The sequence below is a fragment of the Syngnathus scovelli genome, chromosome 4 (genome assembly GCF_024217435.2).
Source record: "Syngnathus scovelli strain Florida chromosome 4, RoL_Ssco_1.2, whole genome shotgun sequence".
NCBI classification, from domain to species: domain Eukaryota; kingdom Metazoa; phylum Chordata; class Actinopteri; order Syngnathiformes; family Syngnathidae; genus Syngnathus; species Syngnathus scovelli.
The window spans coordinates 8,082,471-8,110,082 of NC_090850.1; the positions used below are offsets into that span (position 1 = coordinate 8,082,471).

The 27,612-nt window shown below is 40.3% G+C and overlaps 2 protein-coding genes across 5 annotated transcripts; both read left to right on the forward strand.

Moving 5' to 3' along the window:
* Positions 1-10: 10 nt before the first annotated feature.
* Positions 11-7,755, forward strand: LOC125967091 (very-long-chain (3R)-3-hydroxyacyl-CoA dehydratase). Its single transcript, XM_049717817.2, has 11 exons — positions 11-231; positions 1,140-1,182; positions 1,367-1,440; positions 2,561-2,725; positions 3,309-3,357; positions 3,457-3,567; positions 4,703-4,830; positions 5,484-5,596; positions 5,686-5,792; positions 5,884-6,015; positions 6,104-7,755. Exons 1-11 carry the CDS (start codon positions 151-153, stop codon positions 6,178-6,180), a joined length of 1,080 nt encoding a protein of 359 aa, XP_049573774.1. The 5' UTR covers positions 11-150; the 3' UTR covers positions 6,181-7,755.
* A 1,521-nt stretch (positions 7,756-9,276) lies between these two features.
* On the forward strand, positions 9,277-27,336 carry LOC125967072 (sodium/potassium/calcium exchanger 1). Of its 4 annotated transcripts, XM_049717785.2 has the most exons (12): positions 9,277-9,400; positions 9,462-9,529; positions 9,894-10,994; positions 12,827-12,985; positions 13,578-13,686; positions 14,828-14,881; positions 15,061-15,111; positions 16,322-16,440; positions 17,505-17,723; positions 23,418-23,507; positions 23,603-23,769; positions 26,689-27,336. In XM_049717785.2, the coding sequence occupies exons 3-12, from the start codon at positions 10,029-10,031 to the stop codon at positions 26,936-26,938; spliced, it is 2,184 nt and encodes a 727-aa protein (XP_049573742.1). In that variant the 5' UTR covers positions 9,277-9,400; positions 9,462-9,529; positions 9,894-10,028; the 3' UTR covers positions 26,939-27,336. The 4 variants fall into 4 exon arrangements, with proteins under 4 accessions (XP_049573742.1, XP_049573743.1, XP_049573744.1 ...); XM_049717786.2 differs by lacking the exon at positions 15,061-15,111; XM_049717788.2 differs by lacking the exons at positions 9,277-9,400; positions 9,462-9,529 and having other exon boundaries at positions 10,066-10,223; positions 10,316-10,994.
* The last annotated feature ends 276 nt before the right edge of the window (positions 27,337-27,612 follow it).

Sequence of the window (27,612 nt, forward strand, 5' to 3'; positions counted from 1 at the left end):
TTTATTTTTGAAGTAGGTGAGCCGCCACATCCCGGAAGTACATTCCGTCCTCGTGTGTATGTAGCGTTTATTGTGCGGTGTTTTGGTGGGTCAGTATTCGGTTCATATTTTCGGCGACATTGTCGTGGCATGTAAAAGAACTTGGTTGCAATGCAAGTCCTCACGCCTCGAGTTTACTGGGCTCAGCGGCATGGAGAGATTTATCTCCGAGTGGAGCTGAGCGATACCAAGGTAAACTAGTCCATCTGCTTAGCACCTTTCAACCTTAACTTGTACACACTGTACAGAACATAATGTATACATCATTATTTTCTTTGATATTTGCTCTCTATACAAATAACATCATTTAAGGTATCGCGCTGATTGTCCTTATGCGGGGTAGAGCAAATTAGCTCAAATTACCAGTGCTTATTTGCTACTATTAATAATTCATGCTATTCGTATATTTTAATTTAGTGGTCATTTTAGTAATTGCTCACAACTTACAATTTACTAAAACATATCTATACACAACATGTTATTTTATCATCTCTGCACATACGTAGGCATTTTCAAATGATCACTTTTACAACATTCCTTGGAAATGACCATGTCCCATCACGAGTGAACTATTTTTAGAATCGGTTTACCTGCTTGAAAACTTACCAAGCGTCCAATCAGATGGCTGTGATGTCATCCTTTGTAATGCACAAGGGGGCATATTTAATATGCAATATACACTACCTTATATAATATACCTGCAAGGTATTGATCATGTCGTGATTATGTCTTCTCGTCTCAATACTAAAAAAGTGTTGTATGTATTTGGTTCATGCCGCTGTTATGTCTGCAGTAAACAGCCCATTCCTTGCAAACACTTGTGACATTCAACACTCATTGTACAGCATCTGTTAAGTCAATGTCTAATAAAAGATGCATGATTTAATTACTGGAAGTGCTTGCTTTTGTTCAAGCTCTTCAGTGAAGACCTGAAACAGAACAGCAGTATTTTTTTTATTTGTTCTATTTGTTCAATGCGATGCACTCTTTTTATTGACGACGACACAAGTGTCTTTAATCAAGTGGTCTCTGTCGTGATGAAATTCTCATTGTATTTTCTTAAGTTTTCATCTTAGTCAATTTTAATACATGTCTTTCAGAATCTTGAAATCAACACGCAAGACAACACAATTCAGTTTAGAGGTTTGTATGTGTATTTTCATATTTTTGCAAATGTCTATCTAAAGAAGCAAAGTGAAGTGTGGCTGGTTAAAGAATGTTACACTTCATTCAACTTCCTTATTCAGTTTAGTTCAGTTTAGAGACCAACTTCAGCACAATTTTTTTTCAAATATTGTTCTCTTCATAATGTTCTTATCCTTCACAGCACAAGGCCATGGAGCTAAAGGAGATAATGAATACAAGTTTAGTTTGGACTTTTTGGAACCTGTCAGACCTGAGGTATTAATTATGTTATTCATTTCATTTTTCAGTTCCACATCATTGTACTTCACGAACGCTGTCTTTCTGTCTGTCTACTTGACAATCCAGATGCTCAAATGATGTATCTATCCCCAACATGATAAACCTTTTCAGTATCCCCAACATATACGCAATTAAATACATTTTATATCTAAGTGCGGGCAAGAGCGCTGGTTTGCTGTATCAAAGTCAAAAGGCAAGCAGTATGCATGTCAACAGCTTTTTAGTATAATCATCTAACTTTGTCAAGTGGTAGGGAATTTCCATGCCACTTTTCCTGACCAATACCAGTACAAGTACTCGACTCTTGAGTATTCACTGATACCAATATCGAGTAAAATAAAACAACTCACTCTGATTTAGTATTCATTTGTAATAAATTGAGAAAAGTGCAAAATAAAACTGACAACTCCTCGAGTTTTTATCTTTGTTAAAAAGTATATTGACATGCAAAATGATGAAGTGTGTCACTATGAAGTTTAAAGATAAGGCTGTGCCCCAAAGTATTTTCATGTCAGCTATTTTTTTTTTTTTAACCATTCAAGGAAAAGAAAAATATAGTACAGGATGTTCCAGAAGTCTTGGGCACATTTCAAATCTTCATTTCAGCCAAAGTATGAATGAATGTTAGATAAAACTAGTACCATTTTAAAACTAAATTCATTCAACTTTTTTTGTAATGCCAGTGATTTCCTTTCTTTATTATTTTTGATCCAGTTAGGACATTGTGCCATTTGCTCAACCAGAAAAAGAGATTGCCTCCATGAATAAGCAAACTCTAAATGTGTGCAGTGTGGTGTGACATTGAACATCTTTGAACATTCCATAAAAAGCTTGAATGTGGGAGAAACTACCGGGAGAGCCATACAAGTATTTCAACTTTCTATGACCGTTACAGACTTTTAACAATGTAGGAATGGCAGATGTTCCGGCTTATAAGAGAAAACAATTCAATCTTGCTTCCTGCTAATGCATCGGGTTGGAGGATGTCGAAAAAAACATCCAGTGACAAGTTACCGTCACATTTATAACTACATTCCAAACTCGCTCGTGTATTGTGCGTTTGTACCACGTTGTTTCATCTTTGTGTACCTTTCAGATTGAACATAAGTCAACCGAGCGTCAGGTCGACATCAAAATCAAGAAGCAAGAAGAGCGCTGGTGGGACCGTCTGACGCTGCAGGAGAAGAAGCCCGTGTTTCTGGCTCCTGACTTCAACCGCTGGCTGGATGAATCTGATGCTGAGACAGAGCTTCAGGCAAAGGTATCAAACTCACAGCCGGGCTCTTTTTCAATCTCCAATATAGCTTTAAGAATCCCTCACTTTCTTTGACAAAGTTGCTATACTTTTTAGTTACTGAAGTATTGTCATTTGCGTAGTAAAACCATAAATCAACATCTCTCCACTTCGGCATCCTTGAGTTGTTTGGACAACAAAAGTCTCTCAGAGTAATAAAGATGGCGGATTTGCGAAACTATTTGGCAACACCCATTACCTTATTTGGTTTGTCCCGCCCGAACGAATGTGACGTAATAGATAAAAATACGTAATAGAAAACGGAGAAAAATGAAGAGAGTAAAAAATAGCTCCCCAAAACAGATCATAAAAGTATCTCTGCAGCACCTGGAGGGATAGATTACACTTTTCTATGACTCCAAATACACAAGAAAATGAATTTAAACAAAAAAAGTGGATTTTCCATGATATGTCTCCTCTCTCTGTTTTTAAGTACGGACTTTATTGCTAGCTTGACAGAAAAACTCTTGTAGATTGACAGAATTGTGAATTTTGGGAATAATAAAATGGGAACGTGTAACGCTGAATGTTTTTTTTTTTTTTTTTGGAGGAAGCAAAGCTCAACAAGATAAGAGTGGAGTCAAGAGTTCGTAAAGATCGTGAGTTCTGTTTGAATCCTCATCTGCATACAAATCCAAAATTATCAAAGACACTACATGTCACCATTGCTTTCTTTTGACTTGATTTTTCTTCGATAGCATACCTGGGTCTGAAGAGAGGCTACTTATTTATGTACAATCTGGTGCAGTTCCTTGGATTCTCCTGGATCTTCGTCAACTTGACCGTTCGACTCCTCATTCTTGGTCAAGGTTTGTTAATGTTGCAGGGGTGTGCCATGGCCCGCCATTTTGCACTACCTTTCCCAACCCGAACCCACTCCCACAATTTTAACACATTCTGCATGCTACACAAATCAGTCAACTGTTCAAATGCTGTTCTTGATGCGAAGTTGCACATGTTTTCTAACTACTGTTCTGAATAATTTTCAATCAAAAAGTAGTCCGACTTGCATCAACCTACTTCCAAGTGGGATTTGTTTGCTGTTTCTTTTTAGTCTTTCTGAATTGTAATGGACGACTAGGTTGGTGACCTTGAGGGAAAAAAGTGTCTGTGTGCCATGCGACTGGCTAGCAATCAGTCCTCACCTTCTGCCTTAATACAGCAAAAATAAGCTGCAGCACCCATGCCAATCTCGTGAGGATAAGCAATTCATAAAATGGATGGATATTAAAATTTGAATTCATGTTTATTTAACAGGAATGATTCAACATGATGACAAAATGAGATGCAAGATATGCACGATTCAGCTAATTTGCTGTATTAGTCTTTGGTCAGGCTGTAGATAAAAATGAAAGACTGTACTAAATACAATAAAATTACAATTAAATAATAAAACTACTAAAGAACATCCATAAATTGTAGACAATAGAATATGGTCTCCATTTTGAACTGCTGACTAAAGACAATGGAGAGGAAGAGGACAAAGCCAGCTACATTTGATGTTGATTGCCCTCGCCCCCCAAAAATAAAAACTGAGCTGACTTGCAGTCCTGCAAGTAGTCTTAGAGTTACAAAAAGACTGCTTTAATGTTGCTTTGATCATCTTTTAGTTCACTTCAACCAACCACCAATTTGACCTTTTCCAAACAACTCTCACTTCTCTAACGCTAACTAGTGGAAGCCAGTTTCGAATCCTGGACAATAATTTTGGCTGGATTATAATTGTGAGTGTAATTAGCATTAGTGCGTTGTACATGATTAGCACGGAGCGAACAAAAAGGTCAAGGAAACACTGTAGGGCTGCCATTTGAGGAGAACCAAATCACCGGGAGACGGCAACAATTTGTTTTGCAAATGGCAATGATTATTAATGATAATTATGCTCAGTGTCGCAAGCAATACGCTGTTTCATGTTAGCATTTTGTTCCTCTCCCTTCTCCACAGATTCATTTTATGATACCTTCCACACCACAGCTGATGTGATGTACTTTTGCCAGATGATGGCTGTTCTGGAGGTGATCAACCCCTTGTTAGGCCTGGTAAAGACGGGTTTTTTTCCTGCCATGATTCAGGTAAAGAAAACCTGTTCCTATACTCGCGTGTCGATACACCTTTAAATCTGCTGGATTAAAAGTTTGGCCAACCCTAGAGTTTGGGTCAATTTGATCTTTAAAAAAAAATATTGGATGTTCTGTACAAAAATGGGTTGTTTGGGGCGTTTTAACCCGCATTGTGTTGTTTTAAACCCACCATTTTTAGAGCTGTAGTATGTTTTTCATATGCTCACTTGTTGAAGGCAAAATTTTCTTGACAATAATGTTTTATGTGCCCCCAGTCTAGTCTAAACACAGCATTTTGAGAAATATTGCGTTTATGGAATGAGTTAAGAAGCAAAATTAACCCATTCTTATCCGTCTCGGGGCGGCCATTTTGCCACTTGCTATTGACCAAAAATGACATCACAGTTGCCAGGTCTCAGGTAACAACCAATTACGACTCACTATTTTCCCGAAGCTGAGCCACAATTGGTTGTGATGTGAAATGTGATGTAATTTTTAGTAAAAAGCAAGTGGCAAAATGGCCACCCCCTGAAATGGATAAAACCAGGTGGATTTTGCCTGTTTAATTCATCTTCTTAAACAGAACACTGAATAGTTGGGCTGCACAGAACTTATTACAAAGAAAATTTGGGGGTTGACTTCCCCTTTAACGTCTCGTCTCACAGGTCGCAGGGAGGAATGTCATTTTATTTGTCATCTTCGGCTGCTTGGAAGAGATGCAGAGCAAACCTATTGTCTTTTTTGTGTTTTACCTGTGGAGCACCATTGAAGTCTTCAGGTAAGATATCGACACACTTTTATGCTGCTGCTGATGATGATGAAGACGATGACGATGCCTTGCTGGCCGGTGGGGCTTCTCATTCTCAGATACCCTTTCTACATGCTGGCTTGCATTGGCACTGAGTGGAAGCTGTTGACGTGGCTCAGGTATAGCCTTTGGATCCCACTGTACCCACTTGGGGTTATTGCGGAAGGTAATTTGCCCCCTTGTGGCTGTGTTGAGAAAAATCTCATAAACAAATGTCATTTGTTGGTGACAACTTGTATTTTTCTGGATTTGGGCAGCGGTGGCTGTGATCCAGTCCCTCCCCATCTTTGAGGAAACACGTTTGTTCAGCCTCCCCCTGCCTGCGCTTTTGGGACACTACTTAAGCTTTTCATACACTCTGCAGCTCTACTTGGTTCTCATGTTTCTGGGTAAGGCAGCAATCACACACTAGCATCCTCACCAGTGTGGATTGTGTATGTGATCTTTGATCCATGGAGTAAATATTTTCTTCCTCAGGACTCTTCATCAATTTCCGATATCTATACAACCAGAGGAGGAGACGCTTTCGATCAAGGAAAAGGAAAGTTCACTAATGGAGCAAGATGCGAGACATACTCTGAGACGCAATGTTTGTTTTACTCATTGCCTTTTCAATGGAATTCATACTGGTTAATTTCATCCTTGCTTGCCTGGATTGGATTTGCTTTATTTGCCCTCTCTTAAACTCAGAGTTCCACCCCACAGGTGGTTTGACTGGATCACGTTTTGGTTATGTTTTAATTTGTAAACACAAATTTATAGTATTCCAGTTGTTGTTTTTTGCCCTATATAGTGGACATACAGTGAGGCAAAATGTATTTCCTCAGTTAATGATTTCAATGATTCCAACTCAAAATGATGGGAAATGAAAAAGTTGTGTCATTTTCAGCAAAGGTAGATTTCAATTGTGAGGGACAGAATTTGGATTTAAAAAAATACTGAAATCACATTTTAAGATTAAAGATTTTTTTTTAAACTATGGTGAAAATATGTATTTGGTCAATAACAGAAATTCAATGCAAATATTTTCTGCAGTTCTTCACCAGATTTGCACACACTGTTGCTGGTATTTTGGCTCATTCCTCCATGCGGGTCTCTTCTAGAGATGAAGGCAACACATGCTTGCAATTCCCTCCACATGTTTGGAAACATTGTCATGCTGGAAGACCCATCCACATTTCATCTTGAATGCTCTCATTGATGCAATGAGATGTTTGCTCGAAATCTCACGTTGCATGACTCAATTAATGCTGTCTTGAACACAAATCAATAGTCCCGGTTCCTCTTCTGGATCATCCATATGCTCTGTGGCAAACTTCAGGTGGGCTTGGATATGAACTGGCTCGAGCTTGATTCCCTGTGAGTGAAGTGCGTTATTGATGGTAAATTTGAGAACCATAGTTACTTTGGGCCCAGCTCTCTGCAGGTCATTCAGCAGTGTAGTTCTGGAATTTTTCATCATTGTTCCTAAATCAGCCCTTGTGTGTGTTATTTTTCAAATACTTAATTTCCACCATAATTTACAAATAAATTCTCTAAAAATGTTAATTGTGAATTTCAAGAACTTCTATTTACATCCTGTCCCTCTTACAGTTAGTGTACCTATGGTTTAAATTAAAAACCTGTCATAATTTTAAAGGGAAGTCAAGCCCCAAATGTTCTTTGTAATTTGTTCTGTACAGCGTAACTAGTCGGAAACACTGTTTTAATTAATTTTATTTTTTGTGGAATATGAGTTAAAATCACACCACATGTTTTAAATCCATCAGTTGCCATGACAACTGTGACGTTATTTTCAAGCAACAGCTAGTGGCAAAATGGCCACTCCCCTCTGATGGATGAAAATGAGTGAATTTTGCTGCTTAACTCGTATTCCACAAACACAATATTGGGACCACATACAACATATTGTAAAGAACATTTTGGGGTTGACTTCCCCTTTAAGTGGCAGAAATTGCACATGCATCAGTGGTTGACTATGTAAAGACTTTTTAGCCCCAGTGTATGTGAATAGTTTCCATCTGTTCTGTGTGAGGGGAAAAAAGAATACTTCTATCATCTTGCAAAATGTTGCTGGCAGGTTGAACCCGCCATCATTGACAAATCACAATAAAGATTTTATGTACTGACATTGGCTGACAAGCAGTCTGCCTTTCACCCGTCAGCTGCATTATGCTTCAGTGTGCAGTGCAGAAGAGAGGATGGACATATAGATTATAAGTACAGATTCCACCAAATGACAATGTGTTATGTTCTTGCTAAATGTTCATACACTTGAATAGTAACCTTTTGTATCTTTTGTTTGTGGCCTGTTCATAACGCCTCTAGTTGAGCTAATTGTGTACTCTTGGTGGCAAGATTTCCGTGACAGCTAAATCCAAATGACTGCTGTGTGTCAACACAGCAGTTCCACGACGACACTTCAAATCTCATTTGTGAGAAATTTGAAAAGTCGCATGCTTCATATACATTGTATATTAAATAATGTATTCATACTAAATGAGAGTGTGTGTGTGTGTGTGTGTGTGTGTGTGTGTGTGTGCGTGTGTGCGTGTGTGCGTGTGTGCGTGTGTGCGTGTGTGCGCGTGTGCGCGTGTGCGCGTGTGCGTGTGTGCGTGTGTGCGTGTGTGTGTGTGTGTGTGTGTGTGTGTGAGAGAGAGAGCCAGAGACAGAGAGACAGAGGGAGCGAGAGACACTGATTGACATGAAGTCAGTTTTGGTTGTGAATGCTTTCTATATATTATATTTTATTTCATGAAATGTTTTTGAGAAACTAAATTAAGAAAATCTTGTGTTTAGGAAGCAGATGTGTTTTTAGTGTCAAATAGAGTAAACGAGAGGTTAGATGATAGGAAATGGATGTGAATGACACATCTGTTCTTTCTCACTCATAAGGATGCTCTTATTTTTAAGGTTAATGTTTCAAATGAGTAACAAAGTAGGTATACATAATCTGATTCTGTACTGAAGTAGATTTTTCAGGTAACTGTTCAGTAATGAGTAACAAAGTAGGTATATATAATCTGATTCTGTACTTAAGTAGATTTTTCAGGTAACTGTTCAGTACTTGAATATAAATTTTTATGATGACTTATTTTTACTCCTTTATATCAGTATTTCTATGCCTTTGTCAAAATAGGCTTGTTGCATTTCAACCTATGCGGATGATGACACGATGTAAAAAGGCGGTAAAGTCAACTGCAATTGAAACCTTGATTAATTGACTGATAGAGCTTTTGGGGATTTCTAAGGCAGGAAAAAACAGGGTAAGCAGTACGTAGAAGCAATAATTATAACTGAACAGATTTGATCTTATTGAATGTTAAGTTATTGATGTCAGCTACAAAAATGATTCGTGGTGAATGCATTCCCTTGTTCCAGCCCCAAAAAAACCCACCAAATTCGAAAGCTTTTTTAAAACCAAAAATTAATAAAGTTGAGTCTAAGTCTAAGTCTAAGTCTTACATGATTACGCACGCATTTACGCACGCACACGCATACGCGCACGCACGCAAACAGCTAATAAAATAGGGAAAATAATTTGTGAGTTGCAAATATCTTACCATTGTTCCGGGGTTGTTTGGGATGATTTTGATTGCTCAAACAATAAATGCTTTAAAATAAGAAGAAAAAGTCTTGGCCACACCCAACACATACCACACCCCTTATTGCAGAGTACAGAGCAATGAGCGTGACTGCCGTCACGGTAATTGCCTGCGGTGTCACTGATATGAATGTTGGCTAATTGATACAGCAATATTTCTGGATGGGAAGGTGAGAGGTGGCTCCAAATCCTCTTAGTAGCATTATGCTGAGCCTTGTTCGTCTCTGATAGTGGCTCAGGTGGCGTCGAGTGAAGCTCGCTCACGGGAGAAAGAAGCAGGCAGAGCAGCCGGCGTGCAGGTAAGAGACCGTTCGCTATACAACTCGTGCCTCTATATCTAAGTGGGATATGATAAACTTTCATTTTTTCCCCCGATTATCATCCGTACTTAACTGCATTTAAAAACAAGTCGCATTTAAATGTGTGTGTGTGTTTTAATTGTGAGAGTTTAGCGATCTTATCCGAATAACCTAACATTATATCTGTATTCTCTCCTGCCGCGCATGATTGTACTAATTATACACGAAATAAAATATGTTTAATGCGTGCGAAACGGTACCAAATCATCTGTGTAGTCATAGTAACAGGTGGCTGTTGGGATCTACAGCTGTGCACTAAAAATGAGCTACAGTACTTTTTCTCTCGTTTTTCTTTGGTTTGCAGCTCTGCCACAGGTGGAAGTCAAACACTACGTATAAGATGAAACATTTTGGACTACTGCTATGTGTGTCTTTTGGCCACATAGAAGCAGTACACCAACCATGAAGGACTGCGTCTGACACAATTTGCTGTTTTGACATGGGGACAATAAATGTGGCCCCTCGTCCGAGGAGACTCCGACGCAGTCGTGTCTTCTTCTTCATCTCAGGTGTGCTCTTGTGTTTCTTCTATATGTTGACACTGAAAGCCAGGCTGTCAAACCTCAGAGTGTCACTCTCCATCCATACGCGGGACATTGTGGAAGAAAAAGGAGGAGATGAAGCTGTTGAGGAGGTCAGCGTTCCAAAATTAACGGCACCTAATGTAACACAGGAACAAGTCCAGTCACCGAAGAGTACCCAAGCCACTGTCGTTATTGTTAACAGGACAGATATTGAGCAGTGTATCTATGTGGAACCCCAACCTCCAAAACCTCCACCGCCCACCGTAGCAACCCCCCCTCACCAACCGCCGACCAGGAAGGGCGAGTACCCGGAGGATATCTTCTCTGTGGAACAGCGACGTCAAGGCTTGGTGGTTCTCCATACCGTTGGGATGATTTATATGTTTGTGGCCCTTGCTATCGTCTGCGATGAATTTTTTGTCCCTGCTCTGGAGGTCATTACGAACAAGCTGGAAATCTCCGATGATGTGGCCGGTGCCACCTTCATGGCAGCCGGTGGTTCAGCTCCGGAGCTTTTCACTTCCCTGATTGGCGTTTTTGTCTCCCACAGCAACGTGGGTATCGGCACAATCGTAGGCTCGGCGGTCTTCAACATCCTCTTCGTGATAGGCATGTGTGCCATCTTCTCTCGGGAGATGTTGCACCTAACCTGGTGGCCGCTCTTCCGGGATGTGTCCTTTTACATTTTGGACCTCATGATGCTCATCATCTTCTTCCTGGATAACACAATTCTGTGGTGGGAGAGCACCATGTTGGTACTAGGCTACATAAGCTACGTGTGCTGCATGAAATTCAACAGCCAGATTGAGCGCTTGGTGAAGACACAGCTCAACAAACATGTGAGCATCGTACAAGCCTGGACCACTGATGAGCCTGACAAGGTTAGTCACAAAGACAAGAAACCCTTGTTTCTGTGTCTATTGAACTTAATACCATGTGTTCCTAACAGCAGTGCAACTTTAGTCATCTTTGTTTGGGATGGAGACCAATACTTTATCAATAACATCAGATCCATCAATTTTCTATTCTCCCGCACTTCTCGTGAAGTTCAAGGGTGAGCTGGAGCCTATCCCAGCAGACTTGGGGTGAGTAGCAGCGTACAGCAGTTGCTAGCCGATCGCAGGGTATAGATAGACGCGCCCATTCGCACCAATGGACAATTATGAGTCACCCATGGACCCTTTGCAATGTAGATATTTCCATGATTCACTGATTGGTTTGGTCTCTGTATCATCATATAGGCAAAAATGTTTTCCAGTGTAAAAGCACATGTTTGTTAATGTCTTGTTTTGATTCAACACAACAATAATACTGGTTAACAAGATGCAAGCAAATATTTCCAGATTATATTTTTACACTGAGTGGAAATCATACCTCGGTTTTCTCCATCATATTGTATTTTCATAATCATTTTAGATCACTAAACAGCAAACTGATTATTACAAATATTTAATCGATTAGTTGTTGACAATCGATCAATCCTTGCACCCTTTTTATTCAGAAAAGAACAAAATGGAAGATGTGTGGAATTATCACGATATTAAATTCTGCCAAAAATAGGATTAAGGTAGCAAAACAAAACAAAAAATAAAGGAATGTAGTAGAGACGAGACATGACATGACTCGGGGTCCGGGACAGCAACCAAGCAAAAGCAATAATCTGACAAAGACAAAAGGAAACCAATAAACTAATTAACAAATCGAAAAGACAACAAGAAACATCGGATAAGACACGAGTGACTGAGGGAGCTGATTGGACGACACGAGGGAACCAGTTGACAATAACAGATGGACACAAAAATAGACTGACATGAAAAAAAGGGACACAAATAAAACTAAACTAAATCCAACCAAACACAAAATCAACAAAAAGACACAATTATTATTATTATTATGGGAACGCCCATCATCAACACTGGACATCTTTGTTGACTTCATGTCATACAAAGTCATTTTTTTTGCTCTGTCATCATTCTGCCCACGTTTCTGTCCCTTTTGGATCCTGTGTAAGAAGGACACTACACAGTGATTTGCAGTATGAGCAGCCTGTGTTTGTGTAAAAGCCTTTGATGCTGAGCAAAAAAGGAGTCCAGGTGTTCGGCTGCGTCCGAAAATACCGCTAGTGAACATGGACACAGCGACCAACGTAAATGCGTCATGGATCGTTGCTATGTTTTGATCAAAGGTATTGTTGACAAGACAATTGGACGCATTCATGAGCACCCCCACTGCACATTGTGCCATTAGCATCAAGCACATTCACAGATTCCATTTGCGTCTTTACTCAAGTATGCAGGATGCGTGAGCCCACATCAACGGGTTGTAATTATTGGAACATGGGGTCCTTTTATGCATACTCAAGCCTTCTTATCTTACATTTCCGTTAACCAACTTGAGCTTTCAAAACTCCTTTTGTAACAATTAGGACACACTTTTTCAGTATAAATGTTTTTATTTTTGGATTTATTTTGTTTTCAATCACTCCAAAGTACAATTGCTGCTTGAATTGATATCCAAAGAGGTGCTACCCCTCCTCTTCAACATTTTCTATTGATTGGAAAATTTATGCTGATTTCTGTGCACAGTCGAGCAATGCTTCACAACCACTGTCTTTATACAGTTGCAGTGGATTTTACATGCATTGGTGTTCTCCTCGCTTGTTATTGGACTTTCATGGTTCTTTCATTATCAATCACAAACTCTGCCCTCACAGGAGGGTGAAATGTTGCCGCCTTCTCCGCCTCCCCCTCCACCTGCCGCTCCTGCTGCTATGTCCATCGATGAGGGTAAATCTGGAGAACAACCAGAGCCAACTCAGAGCTCTCTAGCAAGCAAACCGACAGATCTCCAATCGGACAAAGCCAAACTCAAGGTACAAGTAAGACATTTGTCATTTGTATTTATTATAGTATTTTGGTTTCGGTGCTAGTGACTCTTGTTTGGTGTATTGCAGGGGTGTCAAAGTTATTTTTTTTTCGCGGGCCGCATTGTAGTCATAGCTTCTTTCGGAGGGCCATTATGACTGTCAACCCAAATAAATGTATGAGCACCTCATATTATATACAGTAAAAGCTACAAAACAAACTGACAAATAACTTTAATAACTAATAATTTTCAAATCAGACGAGTAAAAACTGCTCAAATATTTAAATAAATCTATATATTATTAAAAGTGAAGACAATTTGCAATTCTAGTAATGACACGAATTTGATGCACAATTTGTCTTTGCAGGCCACATAAAATGATGTGGTGGGCTGTATCTGGCCCCCGGGCCTTGAGCTTGACACCTGTGGTGTATTGGATGATTGTAGTTTGAGGATACAAGATGTAATGGCAGTTTAATGATATGTGCATGTGGAAGAATCATATATATTTGGGATAGCATCTCATTCTTTAAAACAGCACATGTTGCAAGTCAGCTAACGTGGTTGAGATGTCATGGCTTTTCTTTTCATGTTTGCAGGTGCGTCCTGCCCTGCAGCGAGGCGGGAGCACAGCCTCCCTCCACAACACCTCGTTGAGGAGCACCATCTTCCAACTGATGATCCACACCCTGGACCCTCTGGGGGAAGGTAACAAAATACAGCATATACAATAAACATTTTTTTTTTTTTTACAACACGTGATGTCAGCTTGTTTAAAAATGTTTACGATTGCACCCATCAATTGCCCCTCGCCTCGGTTATGGTTTAACTCCCATAACAGTCCTTTGAGTGAAATTGTGACTACAAAGTGTCCTGCGACAAAATGAATTTGACACCCCGGATAATAAAACAACGGTTATTGCTCGATAGCAAATATTTGTATGATGCTGTACAATAAATGCAGAGAAGTACTTTTCTGCATTTATCTAACTGGAGCTTTATCAAAAAAAGAGTTCAAACATAATTAGCGTAGTTAAGTCATATGGTCTACTTTGTCCTACCTGTGGGTCAGTGTATCTTATTGAGGGCCGTCCTCAAAATTGCAACTGGTTCTTTACTCTTGCAGCACTCAGTCACAGTCAATCCCTAATCAGCTTTCCAATATACGCTCATACAAGCTGGATAAAAGCCAGCATGCTAGCACACCAAGCTCTTTATCACTAATGAAATGGTACAGCGATCACCACGGCAACCTGCATCATCAGCATCTTTTAGATCACACTAAGACTAAGTTAGCTGGTTTGTCAGTTTTACAGTTTATTCAAATAAGAAGTTTGAATGTGCAGTACATGTGTGTGTGCCTGAGCCTGCCCGATTAATCAGATATTAGCTTTATTAGAACTGGCAATTGTTCCTTTATTTTGTTTTTCTTTACGCATTACAGTAGTAAAGTATTGAAGTGTTAATAAATTGATCATTAAAAAGTAATCCAGTAATTAATTGGTTATCAAAATTTTATTCTACTAAATATCTGAATCGGCCTAAAGAATCCATATTGGTTGAGCCTTAGTACACATTCAGGTATGCAGCTTTAAAAAGCGTGCTGAAATCAAATCCTGTTGTGTTCTTCCTGGTCCCAAAAAAAGGAAAAAGAGAAGGTGTGTGTGTGTGTGAATTTGTCTCTGTGGCTGTGCTGTGATTGGCAGGCTATCAATCCCGAGCATAACCGGTCTCTCACCTTTTCCAGGTACATCTGATGGGCACTCTGACCAATTCAGTACATAATCAGAAACATTCTGTGCAAAATATGATAAAGATCAGAACTAGACCATTGTGGTTTCTCTTCTAGACTCAACCCTTGGAGGGGCGCACATACCCCCTGGCGCGAGAAGAGCTAGGGGAGGTAAGCTTAGGATCAGAACTTTCTTGGTCTGAGTTTGTGCTGCTCTTGAAGTGACTCGTTAGTGTGTAAGAAATGTTAAAGCGGGGTTATTGTTTTACCTTCTTAAATGAGGAACTAATTATTCTACAAACAGTAGTGGTGTGTGACTGAAGAGTCACATTTTGTGGTATTTCTCTCAGAGACGTCTTTTAACGGTGACATCAAAGCGAAGGGGTTTATGCAGAAAAAAGGTAACCTGTGCATGTGGTGTTCTTTTTTCCTGTCTTGCTCCATAAATATGTGTTTTCAAAGTGTTTCTAGCGATACGCATGCACTCTAACTGCATGACCGCCCGCCCATGATCATTTGCTAAAAATAGATGATGATGGCTTGATGCTTTCACTGTAAACACTGCAAGTCACATTCTGGTCTGCTCAGCATCCTGGGCTGTAATGGTCACCCCCCCCCCCCCCCCCCCCCCACACACACACACACACACACACACTTCCACATGTGCTAGTCTGTGTCATGTATCGATGTGTGACTGTTTGCTGATTTTTTATTTTTTTTTTGGAAGGGTTGCCTGTTTCATTTCATTGCACCTTGCGGCATTGAACCTATTCTAATTGAGATTCGATAATTGTCTTAACTGCGGCAAATAACAACAACAAATAACATGAGGGTTTACTCATCTACTAGTTTTGTATAAAAGGGATTGTAAGGAAGTAAGTGTCTTTTTTAAGTGACCAGTGTGATGTTCATCATTTGCTTACCTTCACTGAAGATCCGAGTCATGATTTTTGGTTATCTATTGTGTCTAAGCAGGTTGAACTGATTGAGACAATTATTTGAATCAAAACTGATCTGGAATTTCTATTCACCTTTGTTGACAGCTTGCTTTTGTTACAGGTCTGTGCTCCCTGATTTAAAGCATGTTTTGTTTTTTTTTTTTTGCCCTCTCGAGGTTTTTACTGAACATTACTGATGGTGTAGGCTTGAAAGAGGTTGATCTCAGCAATCAGACCTGTGTGTGTGTCCATACATTGCATTTGGACTAATGAGGTGCTTCAGAGCCTGGAAAGCAGAGCAAAGTGTTTTTGCAGGGAACTTGAAGGGGTCTCAATGAGTCCAAATCAGTTCGCCAGTGGACCAACATGCTGATTGTTGCCCCCAACCCCCCGTGTATGTGTGTGTGTGTGTGTGTGTGTGTGTGTGTGTGTGTGTGTGTGTGTGTGCGTGTGTGTGTGTGTGCGTGTGTGTGTGTGCGTGCGTGTGTGTGTGTGTGTGTGTGTGTGTGTGTGTGTGCGTGTGCGCGCGCACATGTGCGCGTGTGTGTGTTCATATTTACATTTGAACATTGTGACATCTTCCTTTGTGAATTCATCAAATTGTTACTAAACGTATGAAACATCTGTGATAATGAAAACATGTTTTTTTCTATTATCCCTGTTCTACGTCCAGATGACGATCACGAGGCAAAATGTGAGAAGTGTCCGCCTGGTACAGAGGAGCCGTCGACCTCCCAGCTTCCAGCTGAGCAGGTGCCAAAGAACATGACAGACAAACAGGATGGCTCAAAGGTGTGCAGGTTGTTTTTGACCCACATTTAATAATTGCTCACCAAATAATAAATTTGTCTTTAGGTTGAGCTTTTGTGTGCATTTGCGATATAGATAATTTTCTCCGTTTGTTCCATTTGTTGTGTAATGTTGTTCCTGATTTTGAGGTCTGTCTTTGTCTGTTTCTTTGGCAGGAGAGGCAAAATATGTACAAGAGCTTGTATTATTCTGTACACATTGCGTGTGTACCATAGCCTTTTGTATACCACATGTCCTCATTATAAGCTGAAGCCTCTCCCAGCTGACTTTGCGCTGATTCATGGGGATTATACGGTGCATAGCATTAGCTGAAGTAATGATTACATTAGCAACACAGTAAACAGGCGAGCATCACAGCTGCCTCACAGTTCCAAAGTTCGGATAAAAATTAACATTCATGAATGGCACAAAATTGCTCATCAGCAAACAGACAGTAAACGTAAGAACTCAATTTGTTTCATTTTTCTCTCACAAAAACACACAAGAAATTATACAACACTAAACATTTTATTTAGCGAATTTTACAACAGCTGCAGCTGGTGAAAAAAAAAGCGTCCACATATAGCAATGGGACAACCGGAAAAACAATGAAGTTATTCACTCAAAGCCAATATTATTATGGTGTTATAGGTCCTGCATGCCATTTCAGAATACGTATTAGGCCTACTCACGTTGTAGTTTATGGCAGTAGCAGATCTCGTGCGAGAGCAACAAAGCAAAAGTTGACCCTTGCTATTCCAAAGGAATAGGACTCGGGTGGCCTGTGAATAAATGTATATATGGATACTAAATGACAACATGCGATAAAATATGTATTGTGCAAGCTTTTACTGGAGGCCAAACTTAAAACCAAAAAATGAAAACACATCAAAAACCTAATGTGGTAGAAAAAAGATTCTTTTTTTAAGCAGCATCAAAAATCTGCTAAGGGACACATCAGGCCATTTCTGATTAAAATTTGCTGTTGACCAATGTAATCAGTAACCCTCGATTAATCAATCCCCTTTGCATCAGTCACTGACGGTCACAATGTCTCTTGCTCGCAGGAAAGCTCAGGTGGTAGAAGTGGCGACGAGAGCACTGACGCAGATAGCAATGCATCGAGTGAAAGTGAGGATGATGATGGAGACAAAGAGGAAGAGGAGGAGGAGAACAAGCCCTTGTCTTTAGATTGGCCCGAAAGCAGACGCAAGCAGGTCACGTATCTGCTCCTGCTGCCCATCGTGTTCCCGCTGTGGCTCACGCTGCCTGACGTCCGCAACCCGGTGTGTATATGCACCAGTGATTCTTGAAGAGTGTCACATAAGAAATTCAGGTGTGCTGAAGGAAAATATTATTACTATTATTACTCATGTAGGTTCTAGTTCATACATTACATCAGCCCCGCCCCCCAAAAAAATCTCACGACACACCACAAAACAGTCACGTAAAGATAAAATAATGAACTTGTTCAATTTTACATCGCAGCGGTAATACTACCCCTTTTTATTAATTATTAACAATTAATTCATTAACAACATCCATATCCGATCCATATCCGATCCATATCTGCACAGGCTGCTTTTACAAAGCACCTGAAACACCACCTTCTCCACTCATGATCCTACCAGTCCATAATTACTCCACCGCACTCAGCTGATCCATACTATGATCATCAACTTAAACCACAATTTTGACTCAGATTCTTCCTTGTTTTGTTTTGTTATTTTCTGTTTACAGTTCTTCTGTTCCCTTTTAGCTATTCCTATCTGGTGTCTCTTTGATTGCTTCAACATCGATAAGTGTCTATTTTGTTTCGCTTGTTTCTTATTTTTGTATCGTGTATCTGTTTATGTATGTATACATACACACTCGTATATATGCATATATAAATATGACAAATTAATATTTAGCTTGTTATGCTTTTGTTTATTTACTTATATATATATATATATATTTTTTTTCTTTTCTTAAACACTTGAATGACATTTGACTGCACAGCACTTTGTTTGTTCTGCACTTTGTTTGTATATATAACAGGAGTGGAGCTTTTTACAAGCCCTAGGCTTCGTCTCCCTCCTTTGCACTGTTATTGCTATAATAATATGTGCTAAACAATAAACTAAACTAATCTTAAGGATCACACTTTTAGAAATCATAAAAACACATTTACCGTATTTTCCGGACTATAAGTCGCTCCGGAGTATAAGTCGCACCAGCCATAAAATGCCCCAAAAAGTGAAAAAAAAAACATATATAAGTCGCTCCGGAGTATAAGTCGCATTTTGGGGGGCAATTTATTCGACAAAATTCCACACCAAAAACAGCCATGAACGAGCAACAACAGGTTAAACGACAACAACAGGCTAAACGATAGGTATGCTAACGTGACAAACACAAGCAAAGAGCTGAGAACGGGCCTGACGTAACATATAGAGTGATTAAGGACAACTATTACATGAACAACATGTTTATAAAACCATCAGTGTCACTCCAATTCATTAAATTCATCGATCGTTCGATACGATAGCAACAGACTAAACGATAGGTATGCTAACGTGACAAAAACAAACAAAGAGCTGAGAACGGGCCTGACGTAACATATAGAGTGATTAAGGACAACTATTACATGAATAACATGTTTATAAAACCATCAGTGTCACTCCAATTCATTAAATTCATCGATCGTTCGATACGATAGCAACAGGCTAAACGATAGGTATGCTAACGTGACAAACACAAACGAAGAGCTGAGAATGGGCCTGACGTAACATATAGAGTGATTTAGGACAACTATTACATAAATAACATGTTTATAAAACCATCGCTGTCACTCCAATTCATTAAAGCCATCGATCGTTCTTTGTCAACAATGGGTACGCACGGCTGAGGGCGCTTGCACTTCAAAATATTCCACAGGCTCATATAACGATAGATAAACTATATTTCAAATAACTATAATATAAGCAATAATATTATCAAACCATCCGTGCACTTTAAATCCATCGATCAAATTCCTCGTCCTTTGTCAACATCGCCGCGCGTGCGCCCTGACGTCAGCCTCGTCTTTATTCCACAGATCTAGTATATAACTATATTGTAGCGTTAACAAAGTACAAGGATAGACGTGGGTTTGGTAAATGGCTATTTATTAAACAAAACAAACTTCCAAGCACGTGGCGGCGTGGACTTCCAAACACGAGAGCTCCATGGCATAGGACCGGGCGTGCGTAATGGCCATGTCCGAGCCCCATGCACCGTTCGCGGACAGCCACTCGGCCGAGCGCCGGCCCCCGACTCAGTAGAGTAGGACCGGGCGTGCATAAAAGCCATAATAGTTTTTCAAACCTTCTATGTCACTCCAAATCCTTAATTCCTTCAAACTCTTTGTCCTCCGTGTCACTTAGAAATGATCATCGCTAATGATGCCGGTAGTCCTTACGTGGGTACGTTTGTCCTTTATGTAAACAACTGCCGCGCCGCACCACCCCGCGCCGACGTCACTTGAAATAGTAATCCCTTGGTACATCACGGTTCTCCAAACTTTCTTTCTGCTGCTCGATTACTGTTTTCAGCTGCATATTTTACAACTTGAAGTTTGTAACCTGCAAAATATGAGTTTCTTTTTTCCATTTTTCATAAGCCCACCCAGTTGATGAGTCACGGCTAACGGTGAAATTTAGAGCGCCCTCATCCAGTTTCGTCTGAAAATATAATTTTTTTCAGATGTAGTTTTTTGTTTTGTTTATTTGGTTGTTTTATCAAAGTCAAAGTCTGCTTTGTTGTCGATTTTTTTTTTTTTTTTTTTTTTTTTTTTTTTTTTTTTTTCCATATACCAAGACACACAAAGAGATTGAAATTACGTTCCCACTATCCCTCGGTGAGATGCATACAAGCAACACAAAAAAAAACAAGAAGGCACAAACAATGAATAAATAAGAGTGTTGAATAAATGATAAATAAACAAATAATAATAAATAATAATAATAAATATAAGAGGAGCAAAAATGGAGCAAGTGTACATACAGCAGACAGTGGACTTGGATATGGTGCTTTAAAGTGTTAATTGCTTTATTTGATGTTTTCTCTATTTTTTATGTTTTGAATATGTTCAAGATAAAGATATAAAAGCATGTGAAGTGATCAACTATACTAAAATAACATGGGAAGTGGTCAACTATACTTGTAAGTAAGTGATGTCTTAATGATCAAGTAAAAATTTGTGAAAAAAAACATATATATGTCGCTCCTGAGTATAAGTCGACCCCCCCAAACTATGAAAAAAACCACGACTTATAGTCCGGAAATTACGGTAAACAGAGAGCAAACAGCAATAGATAACACACTCTTCAACAGAGCGCCTCTTTTTCAGATAGGAAAAATAGAAATGTAGGTCAATTTCAATTGACTATATAACGACATATGAACAATTCTTACATAAAGCCTCTCGGAACGCGTTATGTTTGCGTATGTTGGTGACTGGTGAAAGGAAATAGACAGACGTGACAGGGCACTTGAGCTACAGTGAGGCCCTTTTTTTTTTGCCCTTTTAAGTCAGCCATGGAAAGGCAAATATATTTTTAAGCGGTTGAAGTGGGAGGTGTCGACATACAATTTGACACTGGTTGATCCCCGTTACTTTGACATCTTGCAATGTCTGCAATGATTTCCAATGAACAAATGGTGATTGCTCCCTCAAGTGACGAGGAGATGAGGGAGTGTGGCCATATTCTTCAATAAAAGTGGGTGATTCTGAAGCCATTATTTTTTTTCCCTCCAAAATGAATGAATAAAATCAAAATTGGAAACTTTTAATCTCCCCCAAATTACATATGAGCTTGTTAATGAAAATTGGCCCATCACAACTGGACTGTCCTTAGAAGCCTTTTGGGGTGGTGGGAAATCAAATGAATATCAGATGATTTCACAGTTGCATTCATGCCTATGACAGTGTACTGCCAACTTCACAAAGATCAAGGCATTGCATTTGCACACATTACTGTTCAGGAGCACAAGGTCAGAAAGGTGCTCCTTGCAGTGAATCCCAGAAAGGCCGCAGGCCTGGATGGGGTCCCCGGCAAGGTGCTGAGGGCATGCGCTGAGGAGCTCGCCCCCACCTTCACCACGATCTTCAACCGCTCCCTGGCCCTAGCAACCGTCCCGCCCTGCCTGAAAACCTCAACCATCATCCCAGTGCCGAAGAAGTCGGCCATCTCTAGCCTGAATGATTACCGACCAGTGGCCCTCACTCCGTTGATCATGAAGTGCTTTGAGAGGCTGGTTCTTCAGCACATCAAGGATTATCTTCCCCCACACCTCGACCCCCACCAGCTTGCATACCGGACCAACAGATCCACAGAGGACGCCATCGCCGTAGCCCTCCATTGTGCGGTGAACCACCTGGAGCAGCAGCAGAGCTATGTCCGGATGCTCTTTGTGGATTACAGTTCGGCATTCAACACCATCCTCCCGGACAGACTCACCACAAAACTGGACACTCTCGGACTCCCCTCTCTCACATGTGCCTGGATTAATGACTTTCTGACCAACCGACTCCAGGCTGTGAGAGTTGGTTCCCGCCTCTCCTCCACCCGTACGCTGAGCATCGGCTCCCCACAGGCCTGTGTGTTGAGCCGCCTCCTCTTCTGCCTCTACACTCACGATTGCAGACCGGCTCACAACCACAACCGGATTGTCAAGTTCGCCGACGATACCACTGTGGTCGGTCTCATCTCCAATGGCGATGAGGTAGCCTACAGAGAGGAGGTCCTGGAGCTGGTCGACTGGTGCTCTGAGAACAATCTCGCTCTGAACACCAAGAAGACCAACAAGCTCATCATAGACTTCAGAAGGCACAGCCCTGAGCCAACTCCCCTCTTCATCAACGGCGAGCAGGTGGAGAGGGTCCACAGCACCAAGTACCTGGGCGTCCACATCTCTGACCGGATCTCCTGGTCAGAGAACATCACCACCATCGTCAAGAAGGCTCAGCAGCGGTTACACTTCCTGAGAGTCCTCAGGAGGTACAACCTCAACACCAACCTGTTGCTGACCTTCTACCGATCTTCCATTGAGAGTCTACTGACCTACTGCATCGTAGTATGGTTCGGCAGCTCCACCGCCGCTGACAGGGAGAAGCTGCAGAGAGTGGTGAAGGCAGCCCAGAGGATCATCGGCCGCCCTCTCCCCTCCCTTACGGACATCTACACTACCCGCTGCCTCAGCAGGGCTAAGGCCATCTCAGCGGACAGCTCCCACCCTGACTCCGCCCTGTTTGACCTGTTGCCCTCTGGAAGACGCTACAGGCAAATGAAGACCAGGACAAACAGACTCAAAAACAGTTTCTTTCCCCAAGCCATAGCCGCCCTCAACTCCAGCCGACACTGATGACACTTTCCTCCTGCACTACTACTGCACTTTGTCCGCACTACTGTTTCCGATTATTCATCCATCCATCCATCCATTTTCTGAACCGCTTAGTCCCCACGGGGGTCGCGGGCGTGCTGGAGCCTATCCCAGCCATCATCGGGCAGTAGGCGGGGGACACCCTGAACTGGTTGCCAGCCAATCGCAGGCCGATTATTCATCTACTTTTCTATTAGTCGATTACTTGACTATGTTACTCGTATCTACCTCATGCACTGGATGGAGGTCTCCAATTTCATTGTACTATGTAGAATGACAATAAAGGTTTTCTGATTCTGATTCTAATATCATATTAATCCATCCATTTTCTATACCGCTTGCTCCCACTGGGGTCGTGGGCGTATAAATGATACTAATTATAACTCAGTGACAAAAGTATTAGAATATTTACATTGCACTGGCATTTACTTAGTAGTTTGACAAAAAATTATAAGTTATTTAATTTTACTCGATGTTGAGGCTGACATATCATTGACCAAAGGAGCCATTCAAGTCACATTTCAACAAATAATGCTTTTCTTTCTCTGTCCAATGTTCACCTTTGTAATTCCCAGACATCCAAGAAATACTTTGCCTTTACATTTATTGGCACAATCTTGTGGATTGCAGTTTTCTCCTACCTGATGGTGTGGTGGGCTCATCAGGTCAGTTCATATTCACTTATACTCACTTTAGAGTTCAGAAGTCTCAAACCAAATCAAATTCAGCACACAGTACGTGTCTATTTTCTCGGACCCAGGTGGGTGAGACGATCGGTATCTCGGAGGAAATCATGGGTCTCACCATCTTGGCAGCCGGTACGTCCATCCCTGACCTCATCACCAGTGTCATCGTGGCTCGCAAAGGTCTGGGCGACATGGCTGTGTCCAGCTCAGTTGGCAGCAACATCTTTGACATCACTGTTGGGTAAGTCTACTTGGCCTCTGACTCAAGTACGGTGTCTTCATGTGCATGTATTACCATATGCACACAGCAATCCACATTTCACAACTATCCATTTTCTACTGTTTAACCTATTGAGGTTCAGGCAAGCGGATAACTGTTCTTGCTATATTGTCTAGAAAGTGGTGTCAATGTAAAAAAAAAAAAAAAAAAAAAAAAAATAATCTATATATGTATATACGTGTATATATATATATATTTCCGGACTATAAGTCGCGTTTTTTTCATAGTTTGGGTGGGGGGGCGACTTATACTCAGGAGCGACTTATATATGTTTTTTTTTCACAAATTTTTACTTGATCATTAAGACATCACTTACAAGTATAGTTGACCACTTCCCATGTTATTTTTAGTATAGTTGATCACTTCACATGCTTTTATTTCTTTATCTTGAACATATTCAAAACATAAAAAATAGAGAAAACATCAAATAAAGCAATTAACACTTTAAAGCACCATATCCAAGTCCACTGTCTGCTGTATGTACACTTGCTCCATTTTTGCTCCTCTTATATTTATTATTATTATTTATTATTATTTGTTTATTTATCATTTATTCAACACTTATTTATTCATTGTTAGTGCCTTCTTGTTTTTTTTTGTGTTGCTTGTATGCATATGTGTACTATCTCACCGAGGGATAGTGGAAGTGTAATTTCAATCTCTTTGTGTGTCTTAGTATATAAAAAAATATATCGACGATAAAGCAGACTTTGACTTTGATAAAACAACCAAAAAAAATTATATTTTCAGACGAAAATGGATGAGGGCGCTCTAAATTTTACCGTTGGCCATGACTCATCAACTGGGTGGGCTTAAGATAAATGGCACCAAAAAGAAACTCATATTTTGCAGGTTACAAACTTCAAGTTGTAAAATATGCAGCTGAAAACAGTAATCGAGCAGCAGAAAGAAAGTTTGGAGAACCGTGATGTACCAATGGATTACTATTTCAAGTGACGTCAGTAGCGCGGCGCGCCGGTTGTTTACATACAAACGTGCCCACACAAGGACTACCGGCATCATTAGCGGTGATCATTTCTAAGTGACACGGAGGACAAAGAGTTTGAAGGAATGAAGGATTTGGAGTGACATAGAAGGTTTGAAAAACTATTATGGCTTTTACGCACGCCCGGTCTCTACTGAGTCGGGGGCCGGCGCTCGGCCGAGTGGCTGTCCGCGAACGGTGCGCGGGGCTCGGACATGGCCATTACGCACGCCCGGTCTGTCTGGAAGTCCACGCCGCCACACGCTTGGAAGTTTGTTTTGTTTAATAAAGAGCCGTTTACCAAACCTACGTCTATCCTTGTACTTTGTTAACGCTACAATATAGTTATATAGTAGATCTGTGGAATAAAGACGAGGCTGACGTCAGGGCGCACGCGCGGCGATGTTGACAAAGGACGAGGAATTTGATCGATGGATTTAATGGAATTAAAGTGCACGGATGGTTTGATAATATTATTGGCTTGTATTATAGTTATTTAAAATATAGTTTATCTATCGTTATATGAGCCTGTGGAATATTTTGAAGCGCAAGCGCCCTCAGCCGTGCGCACCCATTGTTGACAAAGAACGATCGATGGATTTAATGAATTGGAGTGACATCGATGGTTTTATAAACATGTTATTCATGTAATAGTTGTCCTTAATCACTCTATATGTTACGTCAGGCCCGTTCTCAGCTCTTTGTTTGTGTTTGTCACGTTAGCATACCTATCGTTTAGCCTGTTGTTGCTATCGTTTAGCCTGTTGTTGCTCGTTCATGACTGTTTTTGGTGTGGGATTTTGTCGAATAAATTGCCCCCAAAATGCGACTTATACTCCGGAGCGACTTATATATGTTTTTTTTCACTTTTTGGGGCATTTTATGGCTGGTGCGACTTATACTCCGGAGCGACTTATAGTCCGGAAAATACGGTATATAAAATTCATTCACCTCCAAAAGGAAAGCACTTTTTGCTATTAAAAATAAAAAAAAGATCTCTGTCAGATGATATTCCCAGTCATTGTACCTTTTGACATAAAGCAAATTGAGGATACTGGCATCAATCTCACATGGGTCAACAACACAACCCTAACCCTTAATAATATTCATTCTTTTTTTCAATCTATGTATATATTTACTTCGAAAGCAAAAGAGTGATTCAATCATTAAAGGAAACTATTTCTGAGAGCTTTCATTTATCATTGTATTCTACTGTTCAAACGTTTGGGGTCACTCAAATATGAATGTTTTCCATGAAAACTAACACAATTGTGCAAGAGTTTTAAGGGTTTTGTAATCATCTTTAGCTTTCTAACAATTAGCAAACACAATGTATTATTAGAACACTGGAGACGTTTGCAGCTAGATAATCATTTACCGCATTAACAATGTAAAGAGTCTGTTCCTGATGAGTTTAATGTTAACCTCATTAAAAAAATAGCCATTTTATTTAAAAAATAAGGACATTTCCAAGTGACACCGAACCTTTGAACAGTATTGCACAACCTTTTACAGATACTTCGACACCTGAATAACACTTTTTAAAATATTGCTGAAAACATCCTTTATTATGAAATCAAGTAAAAAAAGATATTTTCAATTTAGTATTAATGTACTTAAATTACAGTAACGGGGGCCGCAAATTAATACTGCTACCGTTTCTGCTGATAAGATTACATGCTAGCTATGTTATCTGCAATGCTAGCTGGTCAAAAAGAAATAAAATATAATGTGAAAAATAAAAATGCAGACTTTTGATCTACTTATCGTCAGAGAATGAAACCAAGAGACGTGCAATAAAACAATGAAAATTGAAAATTTCATGGGCAAAGAGAGAAAATGTCCACCAATTCTAGACTGACTCCTCTCGTACTGTTTTTGCTTTGCACTTGTAGTCTACCGGTCCCGTGGCTCTTGTACTCGCTGTTGCACAACGGCCAGCCAGTGACCGTCAGCTCCAACGGCCTGTTCTGCGCCATTGTGCTCCTCTTTCTTATGCTACTCTTCGTCATCATCTCCATCGCTACGTGTCACTGGAAGATGAGCCGAACGCTGGGCCTCACCATGTTCGCGCTCTACTTTGTGTTCCTTGTCCTCAGTGTCCTACTGGAGGACCGCGTCCTTGTTTGCCCCGTCTCCATATAACATGATTATGTAAAAACTGCATTAGGTCCTTTTTCATACTAATTAGGCTACTACTCAATTTGACATTGGGTGCATAGGTGACTCTGAAGGAAATGAATGTACAGTGGTACCTTGACAATGAGTTCGAAAGTTACGAGGCTAGCCACTTAGGAATGAGATGAAGGCAGCAAGCTTCACAACATCTGGCCACAATCAGTTCACACTGATTACTTTGCAGTGGAAGTACAAATACAATTGTGGATTGTGCCAGCAGTTTCTGGTTTTTGTGCAGGTACGTATTTCACAAAATGTATTTCTTCTAACAATGGAATGGAAAAAACATACGTTGGATTAAAGAACAGGTGTCTAACTCAAGGCCCGGGGGACAGATCCTGCCCTCCATATCAGTTTTTGGGTCCCTCAAAAGCAAACAGTCAGGTTTCTTGCTAAAATACAAAAATCGCAAATTGTCTTCAATTTCACAAAGATTTGTCAATAATTTGTCTTTAAATGTGAGCAGGTATGAGATGATAGCCTTCCATGGGTCTTTTTTCAAAGTCAAATGTGGGTATGATCCTGCTTATACATTATACACAGAATGCACCAAAATCTTCCCCCCCCCTCCCCCCCATTCATTGAGAAGCTAGAATGGATTAATACCATTTGTGTTGACGTCTCGTATTCAAGGTACCACT